Here is a 16,915-nt window from a genome sequence, read left to right on the forward strand (position 1 = left end):
ACCTGGTATATTAGGGGGTATATTACCTGGTATATATTATATGGGGGTATTTACCTGGTATATTGGGGGGTACATTACCCGGTATACATTATTGGGGGGATGTTACCCGGTATACATTATTGGGGGGTATTTACCTGGTATATTGGGGGGTACATTACCCGGTATACATTATTGGGGGGATGTTACCCGGTATATATTATTAGGGGGTATTTACCCGGTATATTGGGGGGTACATTACCCGGTATATATTATTGGGGGGTATTTACCCGGTATATTGGGGGGTACATTACCCGGTATACATTATTGGGGGGATGTTCCGGCTCAGGTGTGTACTCCCGTCTCGTGCAGTAGACCCGTCTACTCTCTCCACAACTGCGGGCAGCAGAGGGTTAATCCCCTTGGTCACGTGATTCGGGCGGGTCTGAACCAGGAAGTGTGGACACGCCCATCAGCTGTTGCCAGTCACATTGAGGAGTCGAGCCCTGAGGAAAGCGGGTCACCAGGTAACGGGCAACACGGGCGGATCCGGGCGTCTAGGAGGCGACTGCGGGTGAGTGAAGAGTCTGGGGAGCGCCTGAGATGTAGTGGAAGGGGGGCGAACAGGGAAACTTTGGTTCAGGTTAAACTGAGGGGTGACCCGGGGATTAGGGTGCACAGTAATGGGAGGGTGACCCGGGGATTAGGGTGCACAGTAATGGGAGGGTGACCCGGGGATTAGGGTGCACAGTAATGGGAGGGGGACCCGGGGATTAGGGTGCACAGTAATGGGAGGGTGACCCGGGGATTAGGGTGCACAGTAATAAAAGGGTGACCCGGGGATTAGGGTGCACAGTAATGGGAGGGCGACCCGGGGATTAGGGTGCACAGTAATGGGAGGGCGACCCGGGGATTAGGGTGCACAGTAATGGGAGGGGGACCCGGGGATTAGGGTGCACAGTAATGGGAGGGGGACCCGGGGATTAGGGTGTACAGTAATGGGAGGGTGACCCGGGGATTAGGGTGTACAGTAATGGGAGGGTGACCCGGGGATTAGGGTGTACAGTAATGGGAGGGTGACCCGGGGATTAGGGTGTACAGTAATGGGAGGGTGACCCGGGGATTAGGGTGTACAGTAATAAAAGGGTGACCCGGGGATTAGGGTGCACAGTAATGGGAGGGCGACCCGGGGATTAGGGTGCACAGTAATGGGAGGGCGACCCGGGGATTAGGGTGTACAGTAATAAAAGGGTGACCCGGGGATTAGGGTGCACAGTAATGGGAGGGTGACCCGGGGATTAGGGTGTACAGTAATGGGAGGGTGACCCGGGGATTAGGGTGTACAGTAATGGGAGGGTGACCCGGAGATTAGGGTGCACAGTAATGGGAGGGGGACCCGGGGATTAGGGTGTACAGTAATGGGAGGGGGACCCGGGGATTAGGGTGCACAGTAATGGGAGGGGGACCCGGGGATTAGGGTGTACAGTAATGGGAGGGTGACCCGGGGATTAGGGTGTACAGTAATGGGAGGGGGACCCGGGGATTAGGGTGCACAGTAATGGGAGGGTGACCCGGGGATTAGGGCGTACAGTAATGGGAGGGCGACCCGGGGATTAGGGCGCACAGTAATGGGAGGGCGACCCGGGGATTAGGGCGCACAGTAATGGGAGGGCGACCCGGGGATTAGGGCGTACAGTAATGGGAGGGCGACTCGGGGATTAGGGTGTACAGTAATGGGAGGGTGACCCGGGGATTAGGGTGTACAGTAATGGGAGGGTGACCCGGAGATTAGGGTGCACAGTAATGGGAGGGGGACCCGGGGATTAGGGTGTACAGTAATGGGAGGGTGACCCGGAGATTAGGGTGCACAGTAATGGGAGGGGGACCCGGGGATTAGGGTGTACAGTAATGGGAGGGGGACCCGGGGATTAGGGTGTACAGTAATGGGAGGGGGACCCGGGGATTAGGGTGTACAGTAATGGGAGGGTGACCTGGGGATTAGGGTGTACAGTAATGGGAGGGTGACCCGGGGATTAGGGTGTACAGTAATAAAAGGGTGACCCGGGGATTAGGGTGCACAGTAATGGGAGGGCGACCCGGGGATTAGGGTGCACAGTAATGGGAGGGCGACCCGGGGATTAGGGTGTACAGTAATAAAAGGGTGACCCGGGGATTAGGGTGCACAGTAATGGGAGGGTGACCCGGGGATTAGGGTGTACAGTAATGGGAGGGTGACCCGGGGATTAGGGTGTACAGTAATGGGAGGGTGACCCGGAGATTAGGGTGCACAGTAATGGGAGGGGGACCCGGGGATTAGGGTGTACAGTAATGGGAGGGGGACCCGGGGATTAGGGTGCACAGTAATGGGAGGGGGACCCGGGGATTAGGGTGTACAGTAATGGGAGGGTGACCCGGGGATTAGGGTGTACAGTAATGGGAGGGGGACCCGGGGATTAGGGTGCACAGTAATGGGAGGGTGACCCGGGGATTAGGGTGTACAGTAATGGGAGGGCGACCCGGGGATTAGGGCGCACAGTAATGGGAGGGCGACCCGGGGATTAGGGCGCACAGTAATGGGAGGGCGACCCGGGGATTAGGGCGCACAGTAATGGGAGGGCGACCCGGGGATTAGGGCGTACAGTAATGGGAGGGCGACCCGGGGATTAGGGCGTACAGTAATGGGAGGGCGACCCGGGGATTAGGGTGTACAGTAATGGGAGGGCGACCCGGGGATTAGGGTGCACAGTAATGGGAGGGCGACCCGGGGATTAGGGTGTACAGTAATGGGAGGGCGACCCGGGGATTAGGGTGCACAGTAATGGGAGGGCGACCCGGGGATTAGGGTGCACAGTAATGGGAGGGCGACCCGGGGATTAGGGTGCACAGTAATGGGAGGGCGACCCGGGGATTAGGGTGCACAGTAATGGGAGGGCGACCCGGGGATTAGGGTGTACAGTAATGGGAGGGGGACCCGGGGATTAGGGTGCACAGTAATGGGAGGGTGACCCGGAGATTAGGGTGCACAGTAATGGGAGGGGGACCCGGGGATTAGGGTGCACAGTAATGGGAGGGGGACCCGGGGATTAGGGTGTACAGTAATGGGAGGGGGACCCGGGGATTAGGGTGTACAGTAATGGGAGGGCGACCCGGGGATTAGGGTGTACAGTAATGGGAGGGCGACCCGGGGATTAGGGTGCACAGTAATAGGAGGGCGACCCGGGGATTAGGGCGCACAGTAATGGGAGGGCGACCCGGGGATTAGGGCGCACAGTAATGGGAGGGTGACCCGGGGATTAGGGCGCACAGTAATGGGAGGGCGACCCGGGGATTAGGGCGCACAGTAATGGGAGGGCGACCCGGGGATTAGGGCGCACAGTAATGGGAGGGCGACCCGGGGATTAGGGCGCACAGTAATGGGAGGGCGACCCGGGGATTAGGGCGCACAGTAATGGGAGGGCGACCCGGGGATTAGGGCGTACAGTAATGGGAGGGCGACCCGGGGATTAGGGCGCACAGTAATGGGAGGGCGACCCGGGGATTAGGGCGCACAGTAATGGGAGGGCGACCCGGGGATTAGGGCGCACAGTAATGGGAGGGCGACCCGGGGATTAGGGCGTACAGTAATGGGAGGGCGACCCGGGGATTAGGGCGCACAGTAATGGGAGGGCGACCCGGGGATTAGGGTGCACAGTAATGGGAGGGCGACCCGGGGATTAGGGCGCACAGTAATGGGAGGGCGACCCGGGGATTAGGGCGCACAGTAATGGGAGGGTGACCCGGGGATTAGGGCGTACAGTAATGGGAGGGTGACCCGGGGATTAGGGTGCACAGTAATGGGAGGGGGACCCGGGGACCAGGGTGTCTGGTTCTGGCTGATATTGGTTCTTTGTTTTTGCAGTAACCACGGGGCGATCTACGTGATGTGTGGGTCAGGTGCCCGCTGCGCCCCCCGGATAACAGAAGTTTGGCCTCTATAGCAAAGGGCGCAGCTATGAACGGAGTCAGGAAAAAGCGGGCGTCTAGAGGAGGGCGAGACACTGATGACGTTCTGTGCTGCTGCGAGTATATCAACCAGAAGGGCGAGAGGAGTCACCTGGCCGCCTGTCTGTGCGACTGCGAGGACCTGGACGAGGCCTGTGACAGGTGAGGGGCCCCAACAGGGCGTCTGCCCCCAACAGCAGGACCTGGACGAGGCCTGTGACAGGTGAGGGGCCCCAACAGGGCGTCTGCCCCCAACAGCAGGACCTGGACGAGGCCTGTGACAGGTGAGGGGCCCCCACAGGGCGTCTGCCCCCAACAGCAGGACCTGGACGAGGCCTGTGACAGGTGAGGGGCCCCCACAGGGCGTCTGCCCCCAACAGCAGGACCTGGACGAGGCCTGTGACAGGTGAGGGGCCCCCACAGGGCGTCTGCCCCCAACAGCAGGACCTGGACGCAAATCATTAATGTAACCCCCGAAACCATCCGACCAGATCACCTCCGAGTACCGGTGCACGCTGTTGCTCGTGGCGGCGCCATACACCAATATATGGAGTAGGGTTGTTTCGATACCAAAATTTTGATTCGGTTTCGATACCATAAAAAAGTATTGCGATACTCGAAAAAAATAAAACCCAAAAAAAAGCCGCGTGCATTACGCATTTTATGGAAAGTCCGGCCCATAATAGAACCGTCCGATCCTATTTTATGGGGGGAACAAGGTGACAAAAAAAAAATGGCGAATCGCTCAGTTTTTTTTTTTATTCTGTGCACCGCATAGGACTTTATTTTTATATTTTAATAGTTTGGACTCTTCAGACTGGCGATATGTGATATGTTTATTTATTGTTTAGATAAAGGGGGTGATTTATACTTAGTATTTTGCAGTTTTAACTTAAATTTTTTTTTTTAACCGATCGGAGCCCAAGGATTAGGGTACATTCACACATGTGTAATCCTTTCCGTTTTGCAGTCCGCAAATAACGGAACTGTGTGTCCGCATTTTGCGGACGAATGACTTATGTTTGTCTTCCGTTTTAAATGGTCTGCAAAAAACAAAGAGAAAAAAAGAATTCATAGTTGTCAAGGAAATACGTAAACTGATCCGCAAAAAACGGATTACATTCCATATGTCATCCGCAATTTGCGGATCCATTGACTTGAATGGGGCTGCGGACCGATCTGTGCGGACAATAGTAGTACAAGCTTCATATTTTTGTGGACGAGAAATGCGGAAACACGGATGCGGACAACATACTGAATGAATGGGCAAAATGCGGAATGGATGCGGAGGAAATTATACGGTTGTGTGAATGTACCCTTACACTGCTGGGGCTCCGATCAGAAGCTGCCACTGCCACCAATGAGGAGGTGGGGAGAGGGGACCCTGTGGCCACTGCCACCAATGAGGAGGAGAAGGGGACCCTGTGGCCACTGCCACCAATGATTTTAATTTTGGGGGGGGTTGAGGGGAGGGGGCACTGCGCCACCAATGATAATTTCCATTTAATACAAGAGGCGGGTGAGGCACCTGAGGGGTTAACTGCCGCTGATCGCAGCTCCCCGCCAGCACCCGCCTCCTGGATTTGTATCAAACGTTTACTTTCATTGGTGGTGCAGTGTGCCCGCCCCTCTCTCCTCATTGGTGGAGCAGTGTGCCCGCCCCTCTCTCCTCATTGGTGGCGCAGTGTGCCCGCCCCCTCTCCTCATTGGTGGCGCAGTGTGCCCGCCCCTCTCTCCTCATTGGTGGCGCAGTGTGCCCGCCCCCTCTCCTCATTGGTGGCGCAGTGTGCCCGCCCCTCTCCCCTCATTGGTGGTGCAGTGTGCCCGCCCCTCTCTCCTCATTGGTGGTGCAGTGTGCCCGCCCCTCTCTCCTCATTGGTGGTGCAGTGTGCCCGCCCCTCTCTCCTCATTGGTGGCAGCGGCACAGGGGGAGGGACAGACTGCTTCCTTCTCCCCTGTGCTGCTGAGGAGAGCGCTGACAGCAGAGCGCTCAGTGTTCCTCGATACTAGACTGCGCAATAGCGAAGCCTAGTATCGAAAATAGGCAAATCCTAGTATCAAGGTCGATACCAGACAAAAGTATCGATTGGGTATCGAAAATTCGATACTAGAAACAACCCTAATATGGGGATCGGTAATTAGTAGGTGGGACGAGCCTGATGTATATCCCAAAGACCCTGGATACGTCGGCTACTAGTTCCACACAGCGGCATTGGTCCGGCCGATTCTTGGCCAGTTCCCATTATAGTTAATCGGTCTGGCAGCCCATTCCATCAGAAGACCCATAATTATGACACAGTATTCAGTGTATTATACTCCAGAGCTGCACTCACTATTCTACTGGTGCAGTCACTGTGTACATACATTACTTATCCTGTACTGATCCTGAGTTACATCCTGTATTATACTCCAGAGCTGCACTCACTATTCTGCTGGTGCAGTCACTGTGTACATACATTACTTATCCTGTACTGATCCTGAGTTACATCCTGTATTATACTCCAGAGCTGCACTCACTATTCTGCTGGTGCAGTCACTGTGTACATACATTAGTTATCCTGTACTGATCCTGAGTTACATCCTGTATTATACTCCAGAGCTGCACTCACTATTCTGCTGGTGCAGTCACTGTGTACATACATTACTTATCCTGTACTGATCCTGAGTTACATCCTGTATTATACTCCAGAGCTGCACTCACTATTCTGCTGGTGCAGTCACTGTGTACATACATTACTTATCCTGTACTGATCCTGAGTTAAATCCTGTATTATACTCCAGAGCTGCACTCACTATTCTGCTGGTGCAGTCACTGTGTACATACATTACTTATCCTGTACTGATCCTGAGTTACATCCAGAGCTGCACTCACTATTCTGCTGGTGGAGTCACTGTGTGCATACATTACTCATCCTGTACTGATCCTGAGTTACATCCTGTATTATACTCCAGAACTGCACTCACTATTCTGCTGGTGCACTCACTTTGTACATACATTACTTATCCTGTACTGATCCTGAGTTAGATCCTGTATTATACTCTAGAGCTGCACTCACTATTCTGCTGGTGCAGTCACTGTGTACATACATTACTTATCCTGTACTGATCCTGACTTACATCCTGTATTATACTCCAGAGCTGCACTCAGTATTCTGCTGGTGCAGTCACTGTGTACATACATTACTTATCCTGTACTGATCCTGAGTTACATCCTGTATTATACTCCAGAGCTGCACTCACTATTCTGCTGGTGCAGTCACTGTGTACATACATTACTTATCCTGTACTGATCCTGAGTTACATCCAGAGCTGCACCCACTATTCTGCTGGTGCAGTCACTGTGTACATACATTACTTATCCTGTACTGATCCTGAGTTACATCCTGTATTATACTCCAGAGCTGCACTCACTATTCTGCTGGTGCAGTCACTGTGTACATACATTACATTTCTTATCCTGTATTATACTCCAGAGCTGCACTCACTAAGCTTCCCACTCTGCTGTTCTTCCTGCAGATGGATCACTTGTAAGTCGCTGCAGCCGGAGGTCTTGGTGAGGGCGATAGAGACTGCGTCTGATCGTTTTCGTGTCCCATGGATTCGTGGTGCTAAGAAGGTTGACCTCAGTGTCCTGCCCCCGCTGGTTCTGCTGCCCATCTCTCTCCATGTGGCAGCTTTCCATGTGCTCCTGGGGGTGGTGGTCCTCAGCTCCCTGCCGATTCTGGTGATCTGGTATTATCAGCTGACCCATCGGCGCAAGGGGAAGACCCTCCTCTTCCTCAGCCTCGCCCTCTTCTCTCTGGGCTACATGTATTATAACTTTGTGCAGGAGGTCCTTCTTAAAGGTCACATCGGCTGGGGTCACTTCTCCGCCATCACCTGCGGCCTGCTGCTGACTCTTCTGTGTCTAGCGAAGGCAAAGCAGGATCCGGGCTACCTCCGCAGAAGCACCCGGGGGGCAGCAATGGGGAAGAGGGAGTGTGCCAACGGGGTGTCCACGGCTGAGGACCCCGCCCCCCGGAGTCAGACTGGGATCCAGGAGGAAAACGTAAATCTTATCACTGAGAAGAACTGGTGTAAAATCTGCCAAGTGCTGAGACCCCCCCGGAGCGGCCACTGCAGGATCTGCGGGAGCTGCGTCCAGCGGATGGACCATCACTGCGTGTGGTAGGTGGGCGAGCCGCCATGTCAGGCCCAGGTGACGGAAACGGGGGGTGCGATCATTACATATAATAGACATTGTACTATATGCTAGTACATTAGGGCAGCATTATAGCAGTTATAGTCTTGTACATAGGAGGCAGTATTATAGTAGTTATATTCTTGTACATAGGAGGCAGTATTATAGTAGTTATATTCTTGTACATAGGAGCAGTATTATAGTAGTTATATTCTTGTACATAGGAGGCAGTATTATAGTAGTTATATTCTTGTACATAGGAGCAGTATTATAGTAGTTATATTCTTGTACATAGGAGGCAGTATTATAGTAGTTATATTCTTGTACATAGGAGGCAGTATTATAGTAGTTATATTCTTGTACATAGGAGCAGTATTATAGTAGTTATATTCTTGTACATAGGAGGCAGTATTATAGTAGTTATATTCCTGTACATAGGAGCAGTATTATAGTAGTTATATTCTTGTACATAGGAGCAGTATTATAGTAGTTATATTCTTGTATATCTGAGCAGTATTATAGTAGTTATATCCTTGTACATAGGAGCAGTATTATAGTAGTTATATTCTTGTACATAGGAGCAGTATTATAGTAGTTATATTCTTGTACATAGGAGCAGTATTATAGTAGTTATATTCTTGTACATAGGAGCAGTATTATAGTAGTTATATTCTTGTACATAGGAGCAGTATTATAGTAGTTATATTCTTGTACATAGGAGCAGTATTATAGTAGTTATATTCTTGTACATAGGAGCAGTATTATAGTAGTTATATTCTTGTACATAGGAGCAGTATTATAGTAGTTATATTCTTGTACATATGAGCAGTATTATAGTAGTTATATTCTTGTACATAGGAGGCAGTATTATAGTAGTTATATTCTTGTACATAGGAGGCAGTATTATAGTAGTTATATTCTTGTACATAGGAGCAGTATTATAGTAGTTATATCCTTGTACATAGGAGCAGTATTATAGTAGTTATATCCTTGTACATAGGAGCAGTATTATAGTAGTTATATTCTAGTACATAGGAGGCAGTATTATAGTAGTTATATTCCTGTACATAGGAGCAGTATTATAGTAGTTATATTCTTGTACATAGGAGGCAGTATTATAGTAATTATATTCTTGTATATAGGAGCAGTATTATAGTAGTTATATTCTTGTACATAGGAGCAGTATTATAGTAGTTATATTCTTGTACATAGGAGCAGTATTATAGTAGTTATATTCTTGTACATAGGAGACAGTATTATAGTAGTTATATTCTTGTACATAGGAGCAGTATTATAGTAGTTATATTCTTGTACATAGGAGCAGTATTATAGTAGATATATTCTTGTACATAGGAGCAGTATTATGGTAGATATATTCTTGTACATAGGAGCAGTATTATAGTAGTTATATTCCTGTACATAGGAGCAGTATTATAGTAGTTATATTCCTGTACATAGGAGGCAGTATTATAGTAGTTATATTCTTGTACATAGGAGCAGTATTATAGTAGTTATATTCTTGTACATAGGAGCAGTATTATAGTAGTTATATTCTTGTACATAGGAGCAGTATTATAGTAGTTATATTCTTGTACATAGGAGCAGTATTATAGTAGTTATATTCTTGTACATAGGAGGCAGTATTATAGTAGTTATATTCTTGTACATAGGAGCAGTATTATAGTAGTTATATTCTTGTACATAGGAGCAGTATTATAGTAGTTATATTCTTGTACATAGGAGCAGTATTATAGTAGTTATATTCCTGTACATAGGAGCAGTATTATAGTAGTTATATTCTTGTACATAGGAGGCAGTATTATAGTAGCTATATTCTTGTACATAGGAGGCAGTATTATAGTAGATATATTCTTGTACATAGGAGGTAGTATTATAGTAGTTATATTCTTGTACATAGGAGGTAGTATTATAGTAGTTATATTCTTGTACATAGGAGCAGTATTATAGTAGTTATATTCTTGTACATAGGAGGCAGTATTATAGTAGTTATAGTCTTGTACATAGGAGCAGTATTATAGTAGATATATTCTTGTACATAGGAGCAGTATTATAGTAGTTATATTCTTGTACATAGGAGGCAGTATTATAGTAGTTATATTCTTGTACATAGGAGCAGTATTATAGTAGTTATATTCTTGTACATAGGAGCAGTATTATAGTAGTTATATCCTTGTACATAGGAGCAGTATTATAGTAGTTATATTCTTGTACATAGGAGCAGTATTATAGTAGTTATATTCTTGTACATAGGAGGCAGTATTATTTTTATATAATTATTTTTTTGTCTGTATAGGATTAATAATTGTATTGGAGCTCGGAACCACAAATTCTTCCTCTTGCTGCTTGTGATTTTCCAGTTCACCTCTCTTTACGGGTTAATGGTGACCCTCAGCGCTTTGTGCCGCGGCCGCAGCGTCCTCAGTGCCTTATTCTACTGCCCAGGCGTCTACACCAACTACAGGTAATACAGAGGGATGAGTTCTAATGATGGAGAAGGTTTGCGGGGTCTGATTGTAATTTCTTGAAGCGGCTTCTTGATCTATTATTCTTACAATTCCTTTGTACTTGGATGATGGGAGTTGTTGTAAGTGGCCTTCCGTTCTCCTCCATCTTCAGCACATCGTTTGCCTTCACCTGTGTGTGGTATTGTGCCATCATCACCGCCGGGATGGGCTATGTCCTGGTGATTCAGCTGCTGAACATCAGCTACAACGTCACCGAGCGTGAGGCGAGGATCGCCCTGCGGGAGAAGACCGGCCGCTGCGTCCTCGGGGGTCTGGTGGTGGACACGGGAACCTTCAACCAGGGACTTCTTCAGAACTGGCTCCACTTCCTGTCTGCGGACTGTGAGGGAGCGGAGCAGGACCTGCCGGACATGGTGTGACGGCGCCGCAGCTCATCAGCAGTGCCTTATGCAGGAGCGACCTCAGTACTTACCTCTGTTACTTACACACTTGAAGCACAGGAACAATCCCACCTCATGCATTTCTTATCGGACATTCCAGGTCGCCACATCCTTAAAGGGACGGTCCAGTCCCACGTCAATGAGGCTTAATCACTGTGTAATGAAAAGTTCTGCAACTTCCTGATGTACTCTGTGTTACAATTCCTTGCCTTTATCAAGACAGCTGCTTGCAGTCACTGAATTAAATTAGTCAGGGTCTGCATTCAGAGGGTGAAAACCCATATGGTTCATCTCACAGCTGAAGGTTTGTCACAGTTGTATCCAGTCAATTCTCTTAGGTAAACACAGTGGCAGCTCAAATCTCTCTTCCGCCCTGAACATTTGTTACAGTGTATCAGTTCAGATAAAATATCTCCGTCTGTGTACGTCACTGGATACAATTGTAGTAGAACCCTAGCAGTGAGAAATATTAGATCGGGCTACGAACCGCCATGTTCTCATTTACCCTCAGCAATCAGAGATCTTGAAAATGGTGATGAATTGAAGCACCGTTGCAGAACCTGTCATGACACCCCTTTTAGTTGCACTTGGGTGTCTGCTGAGTGCTCCCAGTGATCGGGGTCTTGTGCATTAGGTTTAGGGTCTTGTGTGGTGCTGATGTCCGACAATCAGACGTATGAGCTAGAAATACGACACTGCCGTATGTCATCGTATATATATTATGTATAGCGGGCCCCTCCCCCACATGTCCGGGCTCCTCAGCTGCAGCGTTAGGTCGAATGTGATTGTATCTCTGATCGGCAGGTACGAGGGCTGGGGGGGGGGGGGGGAGGTTCGGTCCTGGTGGGGGGGGGAGGGAGGTTCGGTCCTGGTGGGGGGGGGGTCTTCTCCAAAGCCTTTAAATAAACCTTCATATGTATGCACGTGTGTCCAGTGATAAATGTGGATCGTACACGGATCCAAACTACAGTCGTGTGCACGTAGCCTTGGGGTCCATTCACACGTCCGTAGTTCTGGGTTGGCATCTGAATGGAATAGGGCCGCAGTGTGCTGTCCGCATCCGTTGTTCCGTTCCGCTACCCCACAATTGCGGACAAGAATAGGCGTTTCTATCATAGGGCTGGCCATATGCGGTCTGCAAAATGCAGAGCGCACATGGCCGGCATCCACAATTTGCGGACCGCAAGACACTTCCGGACATTGGAGTAGACCCTTCTGGAAGATATACCCAGTGCAATGTCACGTGACCACATGGACGTGATGTCAGAAGGATGGTGGCTTTTAGCGGTTTGGGCACTTTCACACTAGCGGTTTTTGTTTTCCGGTATTGAGTTCCGTCACAGGAGCTCAATACCGGAAAAAAATGATCAGTTTTATCCTAATGCATTCTGAATAGAGAGCGATCCGTTCAGGACGCATCAGTTCAGTCCCTCTTACGTTTTTTTATCGCAGAATTGCTGCAGTTTTCTCTCCGGCTAAAAATACTGATCACTTGTCGGAATGCCGGATCCGGCATTAATTTACATTGAAGTGTATTAGTGTTCAGGCAAAACGGATCCGGTTTTCCGGTCTGCGCATGCATGCGCCTGACCTTTTAAAAAATGCAAAAAAAAATGAATACCGGATCCGTTTTTCCGGATGACACCGGAGAGACGGATCCGGTGTTTCAATGCATTTGTCAGACGGATCCACATCCTGATCCGTCTGACAAATGCCATCAGTTTGCGTCCGGATTGACGGATCCGGCGACGTAATCCTCTGACGCAAGTGTGAAAGTAGCCTACGTCCTTTCTTGTGACTTGTCCCACTCTCACACAGAAATTAGCATGAATTATAATGCAAATCTACGGCATCGCTGAGGTAGACATGAAGGAAGAGGTCGCAGCCTCCAGCGCAGCATAAAGAAAGCGGCAGAACCCGAAAATACACCGACCTCGACTTCCGTGTCGGAGGAGCCAAATCCAGGGGCAGAACTCGGAAAGATTCCAACGCGAGCAGGAAGTAATGAGCCCAGTGGCAGATGGATACAGGCGCAGAGGTCGCGCTACATATTTTCTGGAAGAGTAAAAATACTCAAAAAAAGAGGAGTAGGAAAGTTGCGGTAATACAAATACATAATTCACATCTGCGACGGAGCTTCCGTTGCAGATTCTGTCAAAAAAGACCGGACAAAAAAAAACAAGCCTTATATGCAGCACTTTTTTGTCTGCTAAAAAGATCCTGAACGGATCCCATCATAGGCTACTTTCACACTTGCGGTAGCCTTTTCGGCGGGGGAACAGCTTGCTGGATCCGTACTACCGCAAGTCTACCCTGGCCCCTTCACTATAACGGGGGTGGCCAGAGGTCTGACCACAGCCGGCATCTAGCTGAAAGGCAGCCGGACAAAAAGTGCAATATGTTTGCCGAACTGCGGCTGGACCTCTGACCGTCCCCATTATAGTGAATGGGGCCAATGCGGAGTCTGATCAGCTTCTCCCCTGTCGCTCAGGCCGGACTCACATCATGTTTTTGTCATACATTTAATGTACACAAAAAATGTACTGTGGCAGCCGTCACCATAGAATTCCACTATAAATAATAATAAGAGCCTATGCATTTTTTTGCTGGACTTTACAGGATGGAAACACACGGTGCACTACGCTTTCCCATCCTGCAATGGAATTCCATGGCGATGCAGTATGGCGTTTGTCTGAGGGGTCCGGCTTTTGTGTATGTTGAACATATGACAAAAACCCAACCCTTACATGCCCGATCCAGCACTTCCGTTATTTTCATTGTTCTGCTCATCTAACAGAGCAGAACAACAGAAATAAATAGCGGTGGTGTGAACGGGGCCTGAGAAGTGGGTATGAAGGGGAACCATAACTAATCTAACAGCAGCAGGCAATTATAGCCAAGTGATAAAGTCCAGTCCAATATGGCGGATACTCCCTGGACTTTATCATTTGTTTATAATATCCTGCATTCGCTACACACATCAGTGCGTGGCGCAGAGCGTGTTACGCTGTGTGGTGTGTTGTGTGCAGTGCGGCGCAACGTGTTGTGTGCAGTGCGGCGCAACGTGTTGTGTGCAGTGCGGCGCAACGTGTTGTGTGCAGTGCGGCGCAGCGTGTGTTGTGTGCAGCGCAGCGTGTGTTGTGTGCAGCGCAGCGTGTGTTGTGTGCAGCGCTGAGTGTGTTGTGTGCAGCGTGTGATGTGTGCAGCGCAGCGTGTGATGTGTGCAGCGCAGCGTGTGATGTGTGCAGCGCAGCGTGTGATGTGTGCAGCGCAGCGTGGCGTGTGATGATCTCACACACACACACAGATACATTACAAGAAAGCTTAGCGCAGCTCATTCATGGTCGCAGGTGCACATCCATAAAGCCAGCCTGCAGGAAGCAGAAACAGGTAAGAGCACAACATCTCACATACAAACAATAAAACTGAAATAGGGATTATACTAAATTAAAGTGGTATTATACCTACTATAAATGAACAAAAATAGAAGCTCTTTGCGCAAATTTTTGATCAAACGTGTGCTTGTACAGGCACATTACATTATGAGTGCAGCTCTGGAGTACAAAACAGGATGTGACGGAGGATCAGTAAATGATAAGTAATGTAAGGCTACTTTCCCACTCGGCAGGGTTCATCAAAAACGCTTCCGTTACTGATAATAAAACCATCTCCATCCGGATCCAGTTGTATTATCTGTAACATCGCCAAGATGGATCCGTCATGAACTCCACTGAAAGTCAAGGGGGGTCGGATCCGTTTTCTATTGTCAGATGTCTGTGGAGGTTCTCATTTATCCAGGTCATGGTAAATCTGTAAAGAATAAATCAAGGCGACTGGACTGACTGTAGATTTCTTGAAAATGTTTCACTCGTTCTTCCAACGAGCACCAAGACGACCAGTGAGGGCGAGAAGCCTGACAGACGCAAGAACATGGTTGTCCCATATGTAGCTGGGGCGTCTGAGAAACTCAAAGGGATTTTTAATAAACCTCACATCCCTGTCTGCTTTAAACCCAGCAACGCACTGAGGCCACAACTGGTTCACCCCAAAGACCCAACGCCTAAACACAAGGTGGACAACACGGTGCACGCAGTCCAGTGCAATGAGCAATGCTCAGAACTGTATGTCTACATCAGCGTACGGCTCCGCATAGAAGAGGCAAAACCTCTGCTCAAGATTCAGCCGTGTACTTACCTCTAGAAGAAACAGGTCGCACCTTGGAAGGGAGTCAAGTACGTGTTTTGGATAAGGAGGCCGATTGGTATAAACGAGGTGTGAAGGAGGCCATCTACGTAAGAATGGAGGAGCCAAGCTTGAATAGAGGCGGAGGGGGGGGGGGGTTTAGACATCTATTGTCTGCCACATACAATGCTGTCTTGACACCTTTTTCTGGGAGGTCATTATCACCTACTGACTCCAATTAGGATAATAGGATCAACACCTCTGACCCCATGCTGGGTATAATGACCTCTGACCCCATGCTGGGTATAATGACCTCTGACCCCATGCTGGGTATAATGACCCCTGACCCCATGCTGGGTATAATGACCTCTGACCCCATGCTGGGTATAATGACCTCTGACCCCATGCTGGGTATAATGACCAGATGTTGATTCAGTTACATATTTATTCCCAGAGAATTCTTGTACAGTCACTCAGAATTGAGAAAGCTCGTTATAAGAACGAGTGAAACGTTTTCAAGAAATCTACAGTAAGTCCAGTTGCCTTGATTTATTCTTTACAGATATATTGTGTCAGAGAAAACAAATCCGTCCCCATTGACTTGTATTGTGGGTGACGACGGATCCATCTTGCTCTGCATCCTAGGATGGAAAGCAAATTGCAGCATGCTGCTCTCCGCTACAAGAACGGAACGGAATACGTTTTGGAGCGCTCCATTCTGTTCAGTTCAGTTTTGACCCCATTCATAATGAATAGGGACACAACTGAAGCGTTTATTTCCGGTATTCAGCCCCTATGACAGATCTCAATACCGGAAAATATTAACGCTAGTGTGAAAGTAGCCTAATGTATGTACACAGTGACTGCACCAGCAGAATAGTGAGTGCAGCTCTGGAGTATAATACAGGATGTAACTCAGGATCAGTACAGGATAAGTGATGTATGTACACAGTGACTCCATCAGCAGAATAGTGAGTGCAGCTCTGGAGTGTAATACAGGATGTAACAGGATCAGTACAGGATAAGTAATGTATGTACACAGTGACTGCACCAGCAGAATAGTGAGTGCAGCTCTGGAGTATAATACAGGATGTAACTCAGGATCAGTACAGGATAAGTAATGTATGTACACAGTGACTGCACCAGCAGAATAGAGAGTGCAGCTCTGGAATATAATACAGGATGTAACTCAGGATCAGTACAGGATAAGTAATGTATGTACACAGTGACTCCACCAGCAGAATAGTGAGTGCAGCTCTGGAGTATAATACAGGATGTAACTCAGGATCAGAACAGGATAAGTAATGTATGTACACAGTGACTGTACCAGCAGAATAGTGAGTGCTGCTCTGGAGTATAATACAGGATGTAACTCAGGATCTGTACAGGATAAGTAATGTATGTACACAGTGACTGCACCAGCAGAATAGTGAGTGCAGCTCTGGAGTATAATACAGGATGTAACTCAGGATCTGTACAGGATAAGTAATGTATGTACACAGTGACTGCACCAGCAGAATAGTGAGTGCAGCTCTGGAGTGTAATACAGGATGTAACTCAGGATCAGTACAGGATAAGTAATGTATGTACACAGTGACTGCACCAGCAGAATAGTGAGTGCAGCTCTGGAGTATAATACAGGATGTAACCCAGGATCAGTACAGGATAAG

General features: G+C 48.6%; 1 protein-coding gene across 1 annotated transcript; it reads left to right on the forward strand.

Annotated features, from left to right (window-relative positions):
* The first annotated feature begins 416 nt into the window (after nucleotides 1–416).
* ZDHHC23 (zinc finger DHHC-type palmitoyltransferase 23) lies at nucleotides 417–11,889 on the forward strand. The gene is made up of 5 exons (XM_040422880.1): nucleotides 417–550; nucleotides 3,875–4,119; nucleotides 7,474–8,124; nucleotides 10,452–10,619; nucleotides 10,775–11,889. The coding sequence occupies exons 2-5, from the start codon at nucleotides 3,968–3,970 to the stop codon at nucleotides 11,040–11,042; spliced, it is 1,239 nt and encodes a 412-aa protein (XP_040278814.1). The 5' UTR covers nucleotides 417–550; nucleotides 3,875–3,967; the 3' UTR covers nucleotides 11,043–11,889.
* The last annotated feature ends 5,026 nt before the right edge of the window (nucleotides 11,890–16,915 follow it).

This window comes from Bufo bufo, chromosome 3 (genome assembly GCF_905171765.1).
Source record: "Bufo bufo chromosome 3, aBufBuf1.1, whole genome shotgun sequence".
In the NCBI taxonomy this organism is placed as follows: domain Eukaryota; kingdom Metazoa; phylum Chordata; class Amphibia; order Anura; family Bufonidae; genus Bufo; species Bufo bufo.